Source organism: Gallus gallus, chromosome 8, assembly GCF_016699485.2.
Source record: "Gallus gallus isolate bGalGal1 chromosome 8, bGalGal1.mat.broiler.GRCg7b, whole genome shotgun sequence".
Classification (NCBI taxonomy): Eukaryota; Metazoa; Chordata; class Aves; order Galliformes; family Phasianidae; genus Gallus; species Gallus gallus.
This window is the reverse complement of record NC_052539.1, coordinates 24,043,047-24,061,593: the sequence shown is the minus strand read 5'-3', so window position 1 is coordinate 24,061,593 and position 18,547 is coordinate 24,043,047. Positions and strand designations below refer to the sequence as shown.

General features: G+C 39.7%; 1 protein-coding gene across 1 annotated transcript in view; it reads left to right on the top strand.

Annotated features, from left to right (window-relative positions):
* The first annotated feature begins 2,182 nt into the window (after nucleotides 1-2,182).
* Nucleotides 2,183-18,547, top strand: part of CC2D1A (coiled-coil and C2 domain containing 1A) — a 27,447-nt gene continuing 11,082 nt past the window's right edge. Inside the window, exons 1-13 of the mRNA XM_046944893.1 lie at nucleotides 2,183-2,232; nucleotides 4,999-5,111; nucleotides 5,981-6,100; nucleotides 7,193-7,330; nucleotides 9,297-9,570; nucleotides 10,031-10,155; nucleotides 10,309-10,384; nucleotides 11,562-11,672; nucleotides 11,996-12,126; nucleotides 12,757-12,829; nucleotides 14,996-15,108; nucleotides 15,716-15,908; nucleotides 18,124-18,296. Of these exons, the coding sequence (XP_046800849.1) occupies nucleotides 5,010-5,111; nucleotides 5,981-6,100; nucleotides 7,193-7,330; nucleotides 9,297-9,570; nucleotides 10,031-10,155; nucleotides 10,309-10,384; nucleotides 11,562-11,672; nucleotides 11,996-12,126; nucleotides 12,757-12,829; nucleotides 14,996-15,108; nucleotides 15,716-15,908; nucleotides 18,124-18,296 (1,629 nt within the window). The 5' untranslated portion in view covers nucleotides 2,183-2,232; nucleotides 4,999-5,009. The remainder of the gene's footprint in view (nucleotides 2,233-4,998; nucleotides 5,112-5,980; nucleotides 6,101-7,192; nucleotides 7,331-9,296; nucleotides 9,571-10,030; nucleotides 10,156-10,308; nucleotides 10,385-11,561; nucleotides 11,673-11,995; nucleotides 12,127-12,756; nucleotides 12,830-14,995; nucleotides 15,109-15,715; nucleotides 15,909-18,123; nucleotides 18,297-18,547) is intronic.

Genomic DNA, 18,547 nt, shown 5'->3' with positions numbered 1-18,547 from the left:
CTTGAAGAAGTTGGAGAAAGCCAAAACCATGCACTTGATACAGTAACTTCATTGAAAATGTGCCTTGCTGATCAGATTGAGGACTCAGAGCTAGAACTGCTGGATTCTGTTCTTGACTTCCTTGCTTCGCTTGTAGCATAGTAATCATCAGTTTTTCGTGTTGATAGCAGATATGTCTACTCTGTTGATCTTGAGTCTTTAGATCAGTGTTAGAGACATTTCCTGATTAAATCTTCTTCAGACCTTCTTTCCACTCTATACAAGGCTACAAATGTGTTAGTTTTGTTTTACAGAAGATGGAAGAAGGCAGGAAGTGGTTGATCTATCAGTTCAGTACCTTACTGACTGTCAAGGGCAGGACCATGGCTAGCAAACATACAGCTGCTGCTTTGTTCCTGATCCTTGCAGTCAGTGTTTCTCAGCTATGTTTTACCTTCTTTGGGGTTGTAAAAGAGCCACCAGTACCTTGGTTGCTACAGGCTTTAAAAAAAAAAAAAAAAAGAAAGGTTGTCATTACTGAATAGCACTAGTTGAAAAACTGACAGCCAGCTTCAACCTTTGGCAGCACTTAAGATCCTCCAAGGCAGGGGGAGATTGTTAATCCTTGTAATAATGGTAACTTTTTTTTTGTCCTGCTGCTAGAAAGGAGTTGAACTGCTAGCTGCTTGGCTGTGTGAAGATCAGTACACCAAAAGGGGTTTGTGCTTTGAAAAAATCTTGAGAAAAGCTGCTCTGTATACCTCACATGATGAATGGAATCCAGCTAATTCATGTTTATTAGAAATAAATAATTAACATTATTTGCATTGAGAACACTTTTATTTCTGGGTCAATTAGATACTTCATCAGCAGTAAAACAGTCGTGTCAGAAAGATATTTTAGAATAGTATCTTTCAGATTAAGACCTCAGAGATTTCTCTGATATTTATGTTCTTTGGCATGTTTTGCAAAATTTAGAGACAGTCTCCTGTCACATTCTGAGTACTGCTAATAGTCTTCCCTGAGGTGCTGTCACTTTACTATAATGATAATCTATTTTGAACACTTGATTGTTTTTCCCAGTGCAGTGTAGACATTGCTGGGTTTATGTTGGTCACGTTTCTGTGTGTGTGTTTCCTTTTTTTGATTGTTTATGTGCTGAGTTAATGAGAAATAGAAGATAGTTCTGTAAATGTAAATACAGCTTATTCCAAAAGACAAGGGTGATGTCTCTGCTTTGTATATGTCAGACCTGTACTGTGTGAACGGTGATTAAATATTTCTTTAGCTTAGTTGTTACAGGAGCTACCCTGAACTTCCTTGATGATATCTGCTTAGTGGGCTCAGTGTAACAGGCATCATTTTATCTGGTTATTTTATCTGGTTATGACAAGCTATTAGATCTTATTTTTAGAAATCATTGATAATGTAGTGTTTCTAGAGGGAGTATTCATTGCTTATTAAGATTTGTGTACTGCATTTCAGTCACGGATGCCTTGTGTGTGTTGTTTTGGTAACAGAAGTGATGTTATAGTTGTCTTTAAAAAAAATAAAAATAAAAAAAAAGTTGAAATAATCTACACAGTGTGATGTTTTTGTGTCATTTCTTTCTCACAGCAGTACTTTTTTTCTTTCCCTTGGCTCCAGCTGGGGCTGTTTGTAGATTTCAATCCTGAAGAGATGCTGCTGGGTGCAGAGGAAGGTGCGGATGATGGTGACCTAGAAGCAGAGCTTGCTGCTATCACAGGAGCAAAGGTGAAAGAAGGGAAAACCAAACCAAAAGGAAAAAGTAAGTCCAAGACTCAGGATTTTACCTACTGACAACCAGAATAATTTTTTAAAGATATTTACTTACAAGTCATTGATTTATCTGAAAAGTTTTTGCACCACTTACAGAAGCTGTATTCACTTCAAAAGGTTATAGTTGCGCAAAAAAGCTTGAGAAGTTTGTCTGTGTTCTTGTTAATATAGGGAAAACATATGATGGCTAGCTAATTTAATAATGACTAAATTAAGATATGCTTGTTAATTTAGTGCGTGGAGTCATAACACGTGGTGGTAGGTGCTAGATGAGTTTAAAATAGAAAACATGTTTCTTGTGCAGGCTGGGTTGATTGGTTGATCTTTGAGTTTGGTTAGAGTGAATTTATTGAATAAGCATTGTATTTTTAGTTACTTGGATACTGTAACCAAAACAAAAACTCTCTTTTAGGAGAGAGATTCTGGAAGCGTTGGAGTTACTGGAAGGATTTGGTAACTTGTGTAATTCAGGAGGCTTAGTGTTTCTTGGAAAATATAGTTGTTATTGTTAATATTTTACGAATCTACTGCTAATCTGCCTAATGGTATTTACTTACAGCTATGCAATGTTTTATAGGTTTTCTGTGGGCTACTGTCAAGATTGTTGCCGAGTGGGGCAGTTTACTAGTGGACAAGCTCTACTGCCAAATTAGCATGTTTGTTGGAGTTGCAGGGTGAGCTGGTTCAGGAAACACAGCTATAAAAACAAACTTCTCTTGTTGTGCTAGGTTTTCAAGTGAAACAGTTCCTTGATCTGGTCGCCTGCCTGCGTGAACACTGCTGTGCTTACAAGGGAGAGGATAGCTGAGCACATGATGCAGTAACTGACTCCTGGATTTATATTCTAGAGCTGTGATAAGTAGGGAAGAGGTGATCTGTCTGTACCTTGAGGTTGCAGGCAACAAAAGCTGTACTGTTGCAACATCTCAAGTGTAGAAGTCTCTGCTATCTGCAACCATAAATGTCAGTTGGTCAGCTACTGAGATGCTTGAAATTGTAGCCTCAACTTGCCATGCTGGGTTAGAGTTGAACCAGCTATCTGGGGAAGCTTGGTTGATACTTTCTCTGTAGAGGGGCTTCAGGTAAGGGATACTCTGACCCTTGAAGTACAGCCACTTTCCTGCTGTTCTGGTTGCAGAGTATTGCTGTGTGTCACATACACTGGCAGTGTGTTTGATAGAGGTACTGCAGCATTGATAGAGTAACTTAAATCATTGAAGCAGAATGAACTTTGGGTTAATTTTCATCTGATTCAGCAAATTCAGGGGAGGAATGTGATCTGTTTTAGTTCCATTTACATCAACTCTAAAGCTAAGCCTTGAAGACCTAGATTTTATTCAGCGTTTGCTGAGACTGATGAAGAGACATGTCTGCATAGGGAAGTATCAGAGTCATTCGTGTGCACAGTTGGTATTTGTGTGCAATTATCTCCACTTTTGAGAATGTGTGGAGGAAGTGGATAGTTAAAGGAGATTGCAGTTAAGGATGGTATGAAGTAAAGGTGAGAACTTGACAAGGAAGAGTTCAGTAGAGTTCTCAGGGCAAAGACGAGAAGCCTGAAATAAAATGGCAGCACAAAGTAACAATAAAGATGTGGAAAAAGGGAAATCTCAGGGAATGAGATGACAGTGCATAAAATGCAAAAGCGTAGTTAGGAAGGCAGAAGAAAGTGTTTTTCCTGATTCATATAGCAGATCTCTGTGCCAGTGGCCTGCTTTTGCTTTTAGGCTGAAGAGGGGAATCTCCCTCTAAGAACGAGTTTGTTGCCTTCATTCTGTGTCAGAAGAGGGCCAGGCTGGGTTTATGAAAAGTTTCTGCACCAGAGGCCAGTGGGCATGGAACAGGCTCCTCAGGGCAGTGGGCATGGCTCTGAGCTGCTGGAGCTCAGGGAGCATTTGAACAATGCTCTCGGACAAAGGGTTTGTGTTTGGGTCGGTTCTGAGTGGAGTCAGGGGTTGGACTCAGTGATCCTGGTGGGTCCCTTCTGACTCCGAATATTCTATCAAAATGTGAACAAAAATTTTCAAGGCAAGAGTGCTGGGATTCAGTGTCTGCATCTCATCCATCTAACTGTTGAAGTTGCCTCTGCTTTGTGAGCTAACTTGGTCAAATCCATATGTGCAGGTCCATGGGAGCTGAAGTACTTTTACCTCAGCTGAGTTCAATACGAGTGAGAGTAGAAATGGGAAAGAAGTGGGAAAAACAAATAGTTTGTTGTACTTTGGGATATCTATGCAGTGTTTCTGTTCCATAAAAAATCAGAATTTAATCTTTCAATCAAAGGTTATACCAAGAATAAATTACATCTTGTTAGAGTAAACTGACGTGAGGCAAAGGATGCAGAACAGAAAGATCTGACAAGATGAGACTTTGTTAATATGCACAATCATGTCATAAATACCTTTTATAAGTATCTGTCATGAGCATAAAACTAATTCAGATGTTTATTCCTACTGGGAACAAAGGCTGCTTCAGTAATTTCCTTTCATGAATAGAAGCGTGTAATTGGATTTATTCATGGATGGTTTATATTAATTTGTTCTTGTGGCACCATTGTATTTTATCTTACCTGCGGAATACAGTTTTGACAAAACATCCAAGAATAGCCAGTATTATTTTCTGATTTTTCTGTGGAAAATTGAATGATGACAAAGTACTTGTTGCTAGTTATTTCTGTAAATAATATCATAGAGATATTTATCTTAAATCAGCCTAGGAACTTAACTAGCAACTTCTAGTAATTTTTCCCTGAGCCACCTGTTTCATCTAGACCTACCTGTTTGTCTTCCTCAGTCTTAAATGCCACTACTGTACAAACCTGGCACAGAGTCTTTCTCATCTGCAGCTATGTTTTCTGAGCACTGTTGTGTTCCATCATATATACTTGTTTATCATGGTACTCATTATTTTGTAGTTTGGACTCCTTGTTTTACTGAAGAGCTAGGTTATTGGAAGCAGTCATTGTGTTATTGCCCACCTTGGCTGTCACTTTTAGAAACACTGGTATAGCTTTTTTTTTTTTCCCCTAGATGCTCATTTCCCCAGTGTTGGTCCTTTATCCATGAGTATATCCTCATTTACCTGTGACTCTTACCAGAGATACAGAGGAAGCAAAGTCACTGCTGTCTTTCAACCAGTAGATATACCTTCAGAATTTGTATCCAACGATTGCATAACTGTTGTCTAGGGCTTTATATCTCTTTGTGATTTCTTTTTCAGCTCCTCTGCCCATGGATCATATTGAAAAGATGGCTGCAGAGTGCATGAAGGACCTGAATGACGATGAGGGGGAAGCAGAGGATGAGGACTTGGAGAAAGATACAGATCTGTTGGTATGTGTAACTTTGTTAGCAAGAAGTTTTAGCATGCAAAATATTCCATACAAGGTACAGGTATCTCACACACTGCACAACACAGTGACAGTTTCCTAGCTAACATTTTGTCACTTCTGCTCTTCTGTTTGAAGAGTTAATCACGTGGCACCCCTCCTTCCCCTCAGGAGAAGGAAGAGGAAGAAAATCCGATTGAGATAGGAGGAAGTAATTTATTACAAGGAGTGTGAGATAATACAGAGAGAGAGTCAATCCAAGTCTTTATTGGCAGCCCTCGCCAACTGGCCTCCTGGAAAAGATGTCAGATTAACTCTTCAAATCATGACACATTCAAATGTGTGATAGTCGAAGAGGAGTTGGAGAACAGTGAGAATCCCATTCTGTGTCAGATAGTGAAATGAAGGATCAAACATTCTCCTTAGAGTGATGTCTGACTATTTTGCTATTGCCTGATGTAGTGCTTGGCCTGAGAGGAAGATCCCGAATAATTCCTTTCTGATTAGCTTTTAGGGAAGGAGTGTTAGGCAGCATTTTTAACATCCATTATTAAAGGATGCTTTTCTGAAGTTTCATAGGTTTTAATGATGTTTTGAAAGTACTTCTCTAGCTTCAGATCTCTAACCATACTCTTGTGTGGTGATCCTTGAGCTGCAGTCTGGCTTTTTAGTATCTGGCTTTCCATTGTGAATACAAGTGGAATTAATGGAAGCAATTTCTTTAAAATAAATACAGAAATGTCTGAGATATGAGATGTTAAGATTCTCTGTGTTTAAGGTCCATCCAAAGGAACTGGAGAGTTGATTTGTTCTGTATTTTGAGGCAGATTTTTGGAGAACTGTATTTTGGAGAACTGTTGACTTTTGCTTTAGGCAGAATTGCAAGAAGTTCTGGGGGTGGAAGATGAGATGGGAAGCTGTGAGGATGAAACAATAACAATGGAGCAGTCCTTGGCTGAAGCAGAAAATGAACAACCTGAACTGCAGCCACAGGTAGGAGAGAGCTTTATGTTTCTGACAGTTTTGCTGAATCACTTTCATGATAAACATTAGTAGAGGGGTAACAAACAAGAGAGAGACCTTTTTGTCCTCGAGGGAAGGAAAAACGACACTATTACAGTCTTCTCTGAGGGAACCAGTGCCGTATTTATAGAGATGAATGATTATTTTTTTGCTGTGTTCCAAGGATGCCTTTCAGTGTAAGCACAGAATCGAGGAGGTAAACTGAATTCAGCATGCCTTACACCTCATTTTGCATACAAGCATGTAAACAGCTGTTCACTTCTAAATGTTGTGACTTCCTCCTCTGGCCATTAAGCTATGTGCTAAGATTGTGAGATCTGTTATAACTCAGCATCTTTGACATCTTAGTGGATTTTTTTTCTCAGTAGCATTAGCCTCCTCAGTTCAGCTTGTCAATTCTCATGCAGTTAAATCTGTTATTCAGTTACTGCTCTGTGTCTGTTGTGTGCTACAGATTCCAGTGCCCTCATGCATTGTGCCCATTAATGAGTCTGTCAGAGTTGCTGTAGAGATAAATAGCAATAATTACATCAGTAGCCATCTGTGATGTCTCTGTAGCTGTGGAGTGTTTGTAAGTAGCTACTCGTAACTTTGCATAGGATGTTTTTGTCACTGACCTAAGCTCAAGCTGTAGGAGGAAGAGTTCTTATAGTAAAACCAAGTAGAAGAGCCCCGTGAGGGAAGTAAACTAGCATGTTTAGAAAAGGAGAAAAGATTTGTGCCAAAATATTTATTCACACCCTTTGCTGTGTGGTGTTTGAAAGGCTTTACTGTTCTCCCTCACCTACTCTCTAACCACATGGCTCCCGTTACCCTGTTGACTGAATTTTCTAAATGTCTCCACCCATTCTTCTCTATTGCGCCTTTGAGAGAAAGCCCAGAGGTGGATCCAGGAGCTGTTAGTGTAGTACAAGTGCTGCTCTGTTTTAGAGAGCCTGCTCCATCCTTGTGTTTGTTGCGAATGTGTGTTTGAAGAAGAATGCTTGCTTTTCAGTGCTGTGCAAAAACTCCTATAGTTTGATGAAGTAAGTTTTCTTGATTTGTCTTATTATTTCTTCTGAGACCACCTCACTTCCTGCTGTTACCAGTGAGCTGCAACAGACAATAGAGAAGAGAATTCTTAACTATAGGACGGCAATTTCTAACGCAAAGGACTTGGGTGAGAGTGCCAAGCTACGCCGGTACGAAAGAGGCCTTAAGGTAAGTTAGATTCATAAGTTATGTGAACAAGGAGGTGACAAAATCAGTTCTCAGAGGTGTAGTTCAGTCTTTTCAGATGTGTGAAATTGCTGAAATGGCAGATAAATTCTAATATATTGCCTTGAGGTAATTTAAAAACATTTACTAGTGTTGCTGCATAGTAAATACACAGGTAAAGTGTACTTTCATATGTCTGTGCATCACCTCTTTTTCTGTTGAATGTAGCTAGTGGCAGTTGGAGACAGGGAAAATGGTAAATGCAGGTGTTGGACCTGCCCATCTAGACCTGAATTTTACCTGTAATGACTGTTAATTGTTACCTGAACTCACAGTTTAGGAGCTTTCCCAATGCATACCCCTGCCAGTTCATCACTGATGCTCTCCCTCAGGTATTTCCCTCCCACTTGGTTTTGTGAGACAAGAGCAGGATACTTTTCCTCTGGTGTGTTTGAAAATGAATCAAATAGGATTTTTCGTTAGGACCGTTACAGATTGCAGCAAGGAGCAGTTTCTTTAGCTCTGCATGTTTTCAGCCAGGTGGCGTGCTTGCAGTTGGTTTGGTAGTGGTTGGTGATTGCTGCTGTGCAGTGTCTTTTTTTCCCTGTTCTCTGATCTCCTGCATTGTCTCTTGCTAAGAGAGACAAACTGTGTCTTGCTAAGCAAAGCTTTATCTTTCAGTGAGGGAAGAGTGTAATATGTTTGGCTACCAAGTGTGCAAAGGGAGTGACTGAGGCCAAACCCAGAAAAGGAAATGCACAAGAAGAGATATTTCTGTGTGTGTCCTCTGCCACTTTGCTCTGAATGGAATGTATGTGTAACCACCTGACCTCTAGGAGAACAAGAGGAGTAGCAAAACCAGGTTGCTTATCAAATAAGAAAACCTAGTGCTCTGTTTGTCTCTTCCTTTGCTTTGTTTTTCAAGGTAGGGAGTTTCCATGTGCTTAAGTGGTGTAGCTAAGGTTAGTAGACTGGATCTTACTTCACTGTTCACAGTTCCATAATTATCTGGATGGCACTCCAGCAAATGGTGTACAGTTATCTCATGTACTTCATTCCTGGAACTGTGAACTTTAATCCCAGAGAGTCTAATTCCATGTTTCAGGTAACACATGGGGAGGGGAGAGCTGCGTGTTGGTTGCTGGACTGGTCTGAACCCCCATCTCACATACTGATAGTCCAAATTATATGTCCCACTGTTACTTAGTAGGTCAAACAGTGCCACAGCTGAGAGTAGTGGTGATTCTGACACTGATGAGATGTTGTTGTCTTTCTGTCCTTCAATTTCAGTTTCTGTGGAAGATGAATGAAGTAAAAACTTCTGGTTTGGCTTTAAGACAACAATGCTTACTTGTCTGAAGTTGAAGTTAAAAATAAATAAATAAAATAGTTTTTTTAAACCCTTTCTCCACCACAAGTAGGAACTTCGTGACTAGCAGTTAACCCATGTTAATAATGGTGAGAGCTTCTTGCCGTAAGTCACCAGCTGTCCCATTTCGTTTGCTAGTGTTTAATGGTTTTTCTCATCCCCACAAAATAAGTATGTGGACTCCTCCTTTCCCTAAATCCCATTTTGCAGTGACATTTCAGCATAGTATATTTTATTTTGTTTTATGGACAAAATATATTTACGGGTGGTACAAATAGCTTTCTTGGTGATTGATTGTCTGTTACAAAGCTGACTGTACAACATCATCTGTGTGAAACTTGTAGGTGCTGAGCTACTTTCAGTTACCTAGTTTGTGTAGCAAGTCTTTTGTGCTGTGTTAGTCTGATAATTGGGCACCTTTCACTAGTGCTGATGTTGCCTTTGCAGAAAAAGAGGGAGTGCTAAAGGACATCCGTCTCTAGTGATGGGATGTAATAGATCTCACCATGAGTAGAGGAATTAATTCATGTTTTAATGATTTTATGCTAGCACTATATTTGATGAAAATACCTACCAACTTTGGTGTTCCATCTTTCCCAGACGCTGGAAACTATGCTGGCTGCAGTGAAGAGAGGCAAAAAAATCAATGAGGAAGAAGTGCCACCTCCTGTTGCAACAGGAAAAAGCTCTTCTCACGTATCTCAAGCCACAGGAGCAGAGCAGGAAAATTCAGGAGATTCAGTTGGTGTCCCACCAGAGAGCAGTGCTGAGTCTTGTGTAAGTGATCAGCAGAAGACCTCACGTGAAGCAAAGCAGCACCTGGAATTGGAATCTCTACAGAGTCATGCTGCTTCTAGTCCTACCCTGGAAACAGGTACTATAATCTGAGAGGATAAGCTGTTGCAGCACGATACTAACGCTACACCTTTCTCCATGTTTCAGTGGGGTTGCAAAGCACTGCCTGTGCCTGCACTTCCTTACTGAACATTTCAGATAAAGTTGGCAGTTGGATAGTACATCTCTGGCAGTGAAATCACATATTATTACAGAGCCGTGGTCTGCAGTGTGTCAGTATGTTCAACCTTTAGTGTCTCAGCTTCTCCAGTATTGCAACATGTGGAATTAGATGCTTTAAAGATTTTTGGAGATCGTGATTAAAAGACTTTTTTTTTTTAACTGGGAAAAGTGGGATTGTCAAGCCTGGTAGAACTGGAAGCTGAGAGGGAAAGCTGGATGTGAGATTCAAAGGTGTAGATGTGCAGGTAGATGAACATAACTAGAGATGCATGTATTCCATGCTCTGTGTAAGTCTCAGTATTATTTTATTTTCACAGATCTCCATAGCAGCGACACACGAGAAATACTACTTAAGAGGCAGAAGGAATATAAATTAGCAGCTCTGAAAGCCAAGCAGCAAGGGGACCTGGAGAAGGCAAAGGAATACATGAAGATAGGCAAGGTACTCACACAAAAAATCCTGAATGCTAAACATGCCCTGTGCTGTACCCACATACCGTGCTTCTGCATTCATTGAATGTCATGTGTTCATTGTGACAGCTAGAAAGTCTTGGCCATACTAGAATATACCTTCTGTTTTGTTTCTCTGCATTAGAAATTTAATGTGGTCTTGGAAGCTCTGGACAATGGACAACCAATAGACCTCCAGAACATGCCTCCATCTCCTCAGGGTAAGGTGTACCTTACAGAAACTTTTAGAAGTCTGCCTTTGCTGTAATGTGAAATGGTTCTGAGTTTGATTGTGAAGCTGTAAGAATTAAAGATCGCTGAGGTCTGAGACTTAGTGCATATTTCAAATTCTGATCAAAACCATCCAAGAAAAATGAGGTATCATTATTTATATTAATATCTGTGAATTACAAAGTTGGTATATGTGATGGTGCCTCATTTTCCTTCTTTTGTAACTTCAGGTAACAGGAGACAATATTTAAGTGGCAGAGATGAGGGCACATTCTCGAAGTTCACTGTAAATACTTAGTGTTGTCCTGTGTTTCATCTGAAGTTCGTTAGGTTTCAGATTAAAAGATCAGCAAATATGCTAACAGGGATATAAACATAGTTAATTTCAGTGCATTAGAGTCTAAATCTTAGGAAGATTAGATAAAATATTACAGATACTTGAATTGGTGTAAGAGACTTCTTATTAAAATAGATCTAGCATCACAACCAACATTTGATTTCTGCAAGTCAGTGTTTTTGACAATTTACTGCAAGTAGTAGATTATTATATTAAAAGAAAATAAATGACAAATTATTCTGTTTCAGTAAATCATGACTGTTACAGCTCCTTCAGTTGTAAACTGATCATCAAATGGTGTTAGAGAGAATTCTCACCCATGGCATATTCCAATGTTAAACTTGGATGTTGTGGATATTTTTCTAGTTTTCTAAAAATAACCACTATTATTTGAAACTTGGATTTCTGAATACATAGTATTATTTCCTTCCCTTTTCAGCACATCTTTTGTTACTAGGATATTTTAGTCAATTTAGTGATTTTTTTTTTCATGTTTCCATGCCAAGTGATTTTTTTCATGTTTCCTGCCAAGGTGGCAAGTTATATTCTGTGAGAGAATTCTTAGAATACCTGAAATGCTTTTACTTTTTTTTCTTCCTCTTAGTAAGCAGCACTAACCTAAATTAAATCAGAATTTCACATTTTTCTGCTGTAAAGCACTTTCTCTGAATATTGAGAAATTTAGACTTATCTAGCCACCCAAGTATTCTTTTGAAGCCAAAAGGCTTTCTCATAGGTGATCTGATCAGTCCATGGTTTTCTTACTTATGGGCGTTTACTTGCTGCTTATGGAACGTGCTGTGAATCTTCTTGCTTTTCTTGCTTTGCAGATCTTGAAAGCTTAGGAAATGTACAAAATACATCCAAGCAAAAGGTACCAGCTTCAGTGGGAAGTTCTCAGAATCTTGCAGCACTCGAATCCCAAACCCAAGAAGCTTCAGGTAGGATTTCTGGATTTTTGTATGAAGCCATAAAGATAGCAGGGCTGAAAGTCATTTTGAGGTCTGTATTTTCCAGTGAAGTATGGCAGGATTGAGTATAATTAGCTGCATTCCTAAATTTTGTTTGCTGCTGATCCCATCTGTGTTTTTTATAGACCAGTAATGAAAGTAAAAAATTAATAAACTTCCTTTAGAAGAGTTGTATGTAAGAGTTTTCAACAATAGCTTTGTCTCTGCAGAAGGTAAGGAAGGGTAGGAAAGAGGCAGCTTATATGTTCTGAAGTCAGAATGACATATCTTTTCACTGTCTTTCTTATTTCAAGCTTCCCTGCAGGAGCCAAAAACAGTGCTGGAAGCGTTGCAGCAAAGGCTTGAAAAGTACAAGTCAGCAGCAGCACAAGCTAAAGCAAGTGGGGATGATCGGAAAGGCAGAATGCACGAGAGGATAGCCAAGGTAAAATGCAAATGTAGCAAGCTGTTTGCATCTAGCAAAGCTGTTGGAGGTAATTCTCTTGTTGAAGAACTTTTTGGGATGAAATAATTTGTGTACTGTCCTTTTATTTGGAAAGAATTTCAGTGCAAAAGCTCTAAAACCTTTGGTGTAAGGAAAAACAAAATACAAGTGTTCAGCTTTACTGAAATAACACCAATTCAGAGGCAGGGCACGTACTGTAAATAAGAAGTAGGAAGAAGGTAAAGCCCCCCAGTCTTTCATGCCAGAAGAATTTTAAAAATGTGATGTCTGTTTCTGAGCTGCAGAAATTGTAGAGCTGAGTTCCTATTCCAAGATTGCTGCTTATTAATGTGTCAGTGAGATAACTTAGAGATTTAAAATTGTAGGAAACTTGAGTTTCAGAACAGTATTGTAACTTCCCTCTGACATTTTTTACTATTTCACAAAGAGGTGCGAATAATCATTGAAGCACATTGTCGTCAGAATTAGAAGGTGGTGGTATGCATATACAACTTAATACCAAAATACTGTGTATTCTGCAGTAGTTGTAGTAGTTAAATACAAATGATTGATAACTTACAGTTAACATAAAACTCCATTTTATGTCTTACTGAGTGCCTTTGATTACAGCAATACCAGGATGCCATAAGAGCCCATAAAGCAGGGAGAAAAGTCAACTTTTCTGAGCTACCTGTTCCTCCTGGTAAGTGTGACCACGTGTCCTAATTGCAACTTCTGTATGTGCTCTGGGCTCTGCAGGAGTTGTGCAGGTATTGCCTACTCATCCTGTGAAGTGTCTCCTCCTTTTTTCAGTTCAGTTGACTTGCCTTTCTTTTTGGTAGCACTGAAGAATACATTTTAAAACTGCTTATCAAAATGCTCCCAAGCTTTCGCACTGGTAAATATTTTTTGACAGTGCCAGAACTTGAAAGCAGCCCTGTTTGGGAGAGTTAAGCAACGTAATCATTAGCAGATGATGAACATAACTCTGTGCCAGACATGGAGGAAAGGGTAAACTTGGGATGTGTGGTCTCTCTGGAGTAGGAGGAGATTTTTGAAACTGGAAAAATTTTACCTGATGTTTCCCATTCTGTTTTTTTCCCAGTAACAGCCTCAGATCTCTGTGTTTTAATTAAATATCTCCTTGCAACACTTGACAAGTCAGATGAATGCTGCCATTCTCAAGACTAGTAAAAGTAGTGTACAGAGATGAAGCAAATCATGCCTGTGTCACACTGAGACGGTGACAGAGGCAGAAACTGAAACTCCTTGAGATATTCTGTCTCTTCTTTTATCTTCTTCAGAACTTACAGTGCTTTGTCTGTAAAGGTTTGGGCAAGGTCATCTCTGGCTTGCGTGATGCTGTTTCTCTTCTTGGGATTATCATTCCTTTCGCCTTGTGTATAATGTGTTCTTGTGATAAGATGCACTAAATGCTGCAAAATGGTGCTTAGAATTTCTAAGGTTGAGGGGGAAAAGTCCTCAAAAGGATTTGAATCTGGTGGCTTTTTTGTCACCGTCAGATGCGGCAATGGCAAACTCTTCAGCAGGAGTGAAGTACATAGTAGTAAGGTAGGCAGTGCCAAGTCTGTCAGGTTGTGTAGTGCTTTGAACAGCTCCTGCTTTGAATCTGCCCCTGAAAAGCAGCAGTTCAGCAACTCGTGCTCTAGAACACATTCTAATTCATAGTGAACATCAGTTGTGATAAGAGTGAGGTACTCCGGGTTTGGCCTTCTGAAAATATGCATAACTCCTCAATTTCCTTACACAGCTCTATGTTTTCCAGTCAGGAGTTAGAAGCTATGTGATTTACATTGAAGACAGCCATCAGGCAGTCACTGAAACCAGCAGTGAGATTATACAGGGCTGACAGTGCGTTTCATTGCATCTGGGTGATGATAAGTAGCAGCCTTGACCTTCATGGGGACAGAAATGCTGCTTACTAATGAACCTGGTGTCACACAGGGGCGTTGGCATAAGGTCCTGTGTTCTGCCTGCCTGTATGCATCAAATTAGTTATGTACCCACAGCAGCCATCTCTAAGCTCAAAAGCAGTTTAGTCATTATATCTTAGCCCTTCTAATGAGACTAGCAACAAGAATGCTTGCTACATCTTAATTAGAGAAATCTTGCTAATTTAAAAAAACAGGAGCATCTCTTCTCTTTGAAGCTGACACTGAACTGGTGGCATGGAAATGAGAATTGATCTTCCATCATCCAGCCTTCCTTCCATCCTTAAAAGGATGATAAAACGATCAAAAGGATTGTTCTCCATATACTTCACATTTAACTACTGTATTTTTGCTTTACTTTGCAACCTCTCCATTGCAATAGAACTTCAAGCATATCCTTTGGCAGCTAATGTTATAGTGCATTTTCTGGACTTCAGCTATGTCTTTTTCATTGGTGTACGGGATAGCACTGATTTTCTGATGGACTGTGTGCCAAATAAAGTGAGGCTGTAGTGAAAGAGGAAAAAAAAATAGAGCCAGCAACTGTTGTTTGTACAATCTGCTGCACTTCTGTTTGTAAAGGAGAGAGGCTAAATTATTTACTGTTTCTGAGCATCTCCTACCAATTTTTTGAAGTTGTGAGGTTCCTTGGCTGACTGCCAGTTGCTGAACTTACAAAGCCATGCTCTGCTACTACATCATTTTAGCATCATCCCTTTAAGCTTGCGTATTGGTGAGAGGTCTATTCCTAAGCCCACCTAGCATAGATTTGTGGCCTTGGCCTCAGTCTAGATATACTGACTTCTGAATTATGAGATAATTAATACTTGTGCAGAAATAACTTCACAGAAAAAAGAAAAGAAACATAGAAGACAAAGCATACACATTGTACAACTCATTGCTTCTTTCCTCCTTAGGATTTCCCCCTCTTCCTGGTATTGCAGCACCAAATGGTGACAGAACTATAGCCGCTGTTCTGGAAAATGCCAGCAAGCTGGCAGGCATGGAGGACAATGATGAAGAGGATGAGGTTAGTGTTTCTTTTCTGTGTTTAGTAGTATAAATTTTGTCTCTTCTGGTATACTGAGATGACTTTTAGTTTCAAAGCAAACACCTCAGGTCCAGGCCATACCTATACGTTGTTCGGAAGTGCTTTAATCTATGCCATTCTCCTGCATCCCAATAGTTTCTATGTTTGTGCTTCCCCAGGATGTTCAGCACTCACTACGTCTTGTCATGCAGCACTTGCATTTAGTCTTTGGTTTAATTTCTTTCCCTAGCTAAATTTGGTTGCTGATTATGCTTGTGCTTTCAACCAGAATTGCTTTTAATGGAGAGAATTTCGGGATGATGTGTTTGATGCATGCACTTGCTCTTTTTGAAATGACTGTGTTGTTGAACACTGCCTTTGTCCCTTTTATAGCAGAGGTTTGGAGTTTGCAGTGGGTCAGCTACCTCCTGGCATGGCCCTCCTTGTAAACCCCGGAAGTTAGAATTCACAGTCTGAAATGTTATACTCCTCTCAAAAGTGGTATTAGGGGGCTGGTATAGTGATAACCAGGTTTATTGATGCTTGAGATACCATCCTCAGGGTTAGATTCTGTGCACTCAATATGAAATTACTTCTGTTATGGTAGAATGAACTTCTGACACAGGCCCCAGTTGCCAAGAAGCCTGCTCAGCTGCCTGGAAAGCCGACTCAGGTTGTTAAGCCAATTACAGTGCCATCTGCTGTAGCTGAGGAGGAAAGCTCTCCTGAGTGTGTGAAACAAGTTACATCGCCCTCCAGCCCGGACAAGGCAGAGTCAATGGATCATCTTCCTCCAGCTGGTAAGGTGGCGGGCTCAGCATTCCCAGTGATCCACGTGCAAGTCATTTGCACTAATACCTTGATGAAGACTTCTTTTCATTATGGTTTAAATCTAGGCCTGTGAATGCATGATATAGATTTCTTATGTCAGGAGCCTCAGTATATTTGCCTGCTGAAGGGCAGATCCAGACTATCCATAGTGCTTTTATTTCACAGAGGCAGCATGCATAATTATAAGGTTGATTGGGTTTTTAATTAATTTTGATGTAACAAATATATTGATTCATAATATTTAACTCTGTTCACAGTTGAACTCAACTCTGATTAGAGTGGATGGCTTGCCAGTGTGAATTATTCATTGATGTAATGCAGTTTCCTGTATGAAACAGTGGTTTGTGCCTTGTGTTTCACCCAAGGATATCAAACTAGTACATGGGCAGTAATTCATCAATCTCTATTTCTCCTTATCCCTGAGATCACTGAACAGTTTTCTGTACAAGATTAATTGTACAGATAGTATGGGACAGCTACCACCTCACTGAGCGATTTGGGCATGCACCAGCAGTGCCCAGGCTCTTACTGATACTGTTGTCATGCCATGACTGTAATCCCATCCTGCCCTGGGTAGTTCCTCAGGACAAAGCAGACTGCCTACTTAGCTGATGTGAGTTCTTTTGCAGAATGCAAAGGTATTCAGTGTGCCTGATAATTCATCTCTTTAGAAAGTTCCATGGCTTGTTTTGTAAAGAACGCTAAAGCATAGAAGTTGCTCGCTTTGGCTTTGAAAATGCATAAATCCTCATGAAATTAGGTCTCTGCAATTTCAGCTGACATATTAATCTCTTAAATGAATTGCTCTAGACTTTTACTGTGAAGAAAGTGGTAATACGTCATCTCTGGTGTTACCTGGTCAGTAATCTCTCCTGGGCATTTCAAATATCTTAAAATGAGACCAATAGGTGCAATAAGAACCGGCACAGATTCATGCAGACTTTGTCTTCATAACAAAATGCCAACACTTTGCTATCATAGAGCTATATTTCACTAGTTAAACTGTGTTCTGTGACTCAAATTTAACCTCCTTCCCTCTCCCAGAATTATGAAGTACAGCTTAGTTGATAATCAACTTTTTTTTTTTTTTTTTTTTTGGTCAAAGTATGTGAGGCATAAAGAGATATGGGAATGCAGTGGAACACTTAAGTTCTACACCAGGAAAGGAGCCAAGATCAGTACGAATGATGGCTCTATTAAGTCCATCTTACACAGATTTTCTTTGAAAACACCTGTGTTCCGCATTTCAGCCTCACAGAGCTCTCTGTGTCCTGGTTATGTTGTCTCAATGAAAACTAGGCTAGCTTCCTTGTCTAATCACTTTGGTTTTGGCTGATGGGACAAGTTGCTCACAGCAGCAGGGTAGCAGCCTCTCTTGTGAGGATGGGATATTCATGTGACAGCAGTGAACACAGCATGAGAATCACTTGTGCATTTATTTGCAAAGACAGGCACCTCTTGCAAGTGTTGTTTAGCTTGTGTAATTACAAGTAGAGTGCAATGGTGAATATAGTATGAGTGTCTTTGGAAATGGTTGTCATCAGCTCACACTGTACCCTTTCCTAGGTGAGGTAGACAAAGGGGCAAAATGCACTGAACTGTTGTGCTGTAAAGCAATCTTTTCTAACTTGTGTGATCATCCTTATTGCTTTGAGAACGAAAGAGAAGACCCAAGACTTGAGAAAACACTAAGATGGCAAGGAATTATAAATAAGCAGAGATGGATGTGTCTGAGTGTGCTTGCATACATTGTCTTACCTGTTTTCTCTGACAGAGAGGGTGGGAGAAGGGAAATGAGTATAGGAAAGTGCTTTCAAGGTTCATGTGCTCGTAATATTCGCTGTCTTTGGGAAGTTTAAATGTCTAGCTGAAAGTTTGAATTTTGCTATTTACCTGTCAGCTGTTGTAATTTCTGTTGTGACACTTCAAAGTAAAAGATACTGTGAAGTGCTGTGAGTTTTTTTGTTGTTGTTGTTACGAAGGATGCCATGATATGAGGAATTGTTTCTTATCCTGATACATGAAACTGAAACTAGCCAAGAAACAATGAAGTGCAGTAAGGAAATGTCCTCAGTCAATGTCTTCTGCTGATTTTTCTCTTGACTATAAAGTGAACATGATAAACCTGTTTCAGGGCCATGTCAGTGTCAGATGGGCGAGGGTTTTTATTCAACTGTTTTTCAGCTAGGGAACAGCTGGAACTTCTGGAGAACAGAAAGAAGCAATACATGAAGGCAGCCATCAAAGCAAAGAAGGAAAATAACCTTGAACAGGCTAAGATGTATCTCAGAACAGCTAAGACCTTTGACCTAAAGATTGAGGAAGCAAAATGTGGCAAACTTGTTGACATTTCCAAGGTTAGTAGGACTGCTAGTATTCTGCTTTGTATTGTATTCTCAGACATTTAATTGCATACTTAAAATGATGAATCATTTAGTAATATTTCTCGACACAAAACTAGTTAAAAGCACACAGGTAGCAGATGTGGGTACTGAACCCTGAAATTGTGCCAGATTCCGAGAAAATCCAGTCTCTGTAAACTCTTTGCTCCTGATGTACAATGGCACACCTAAACCATGCAGCTTGAAAATGTTCCTTGGGTCTGTGG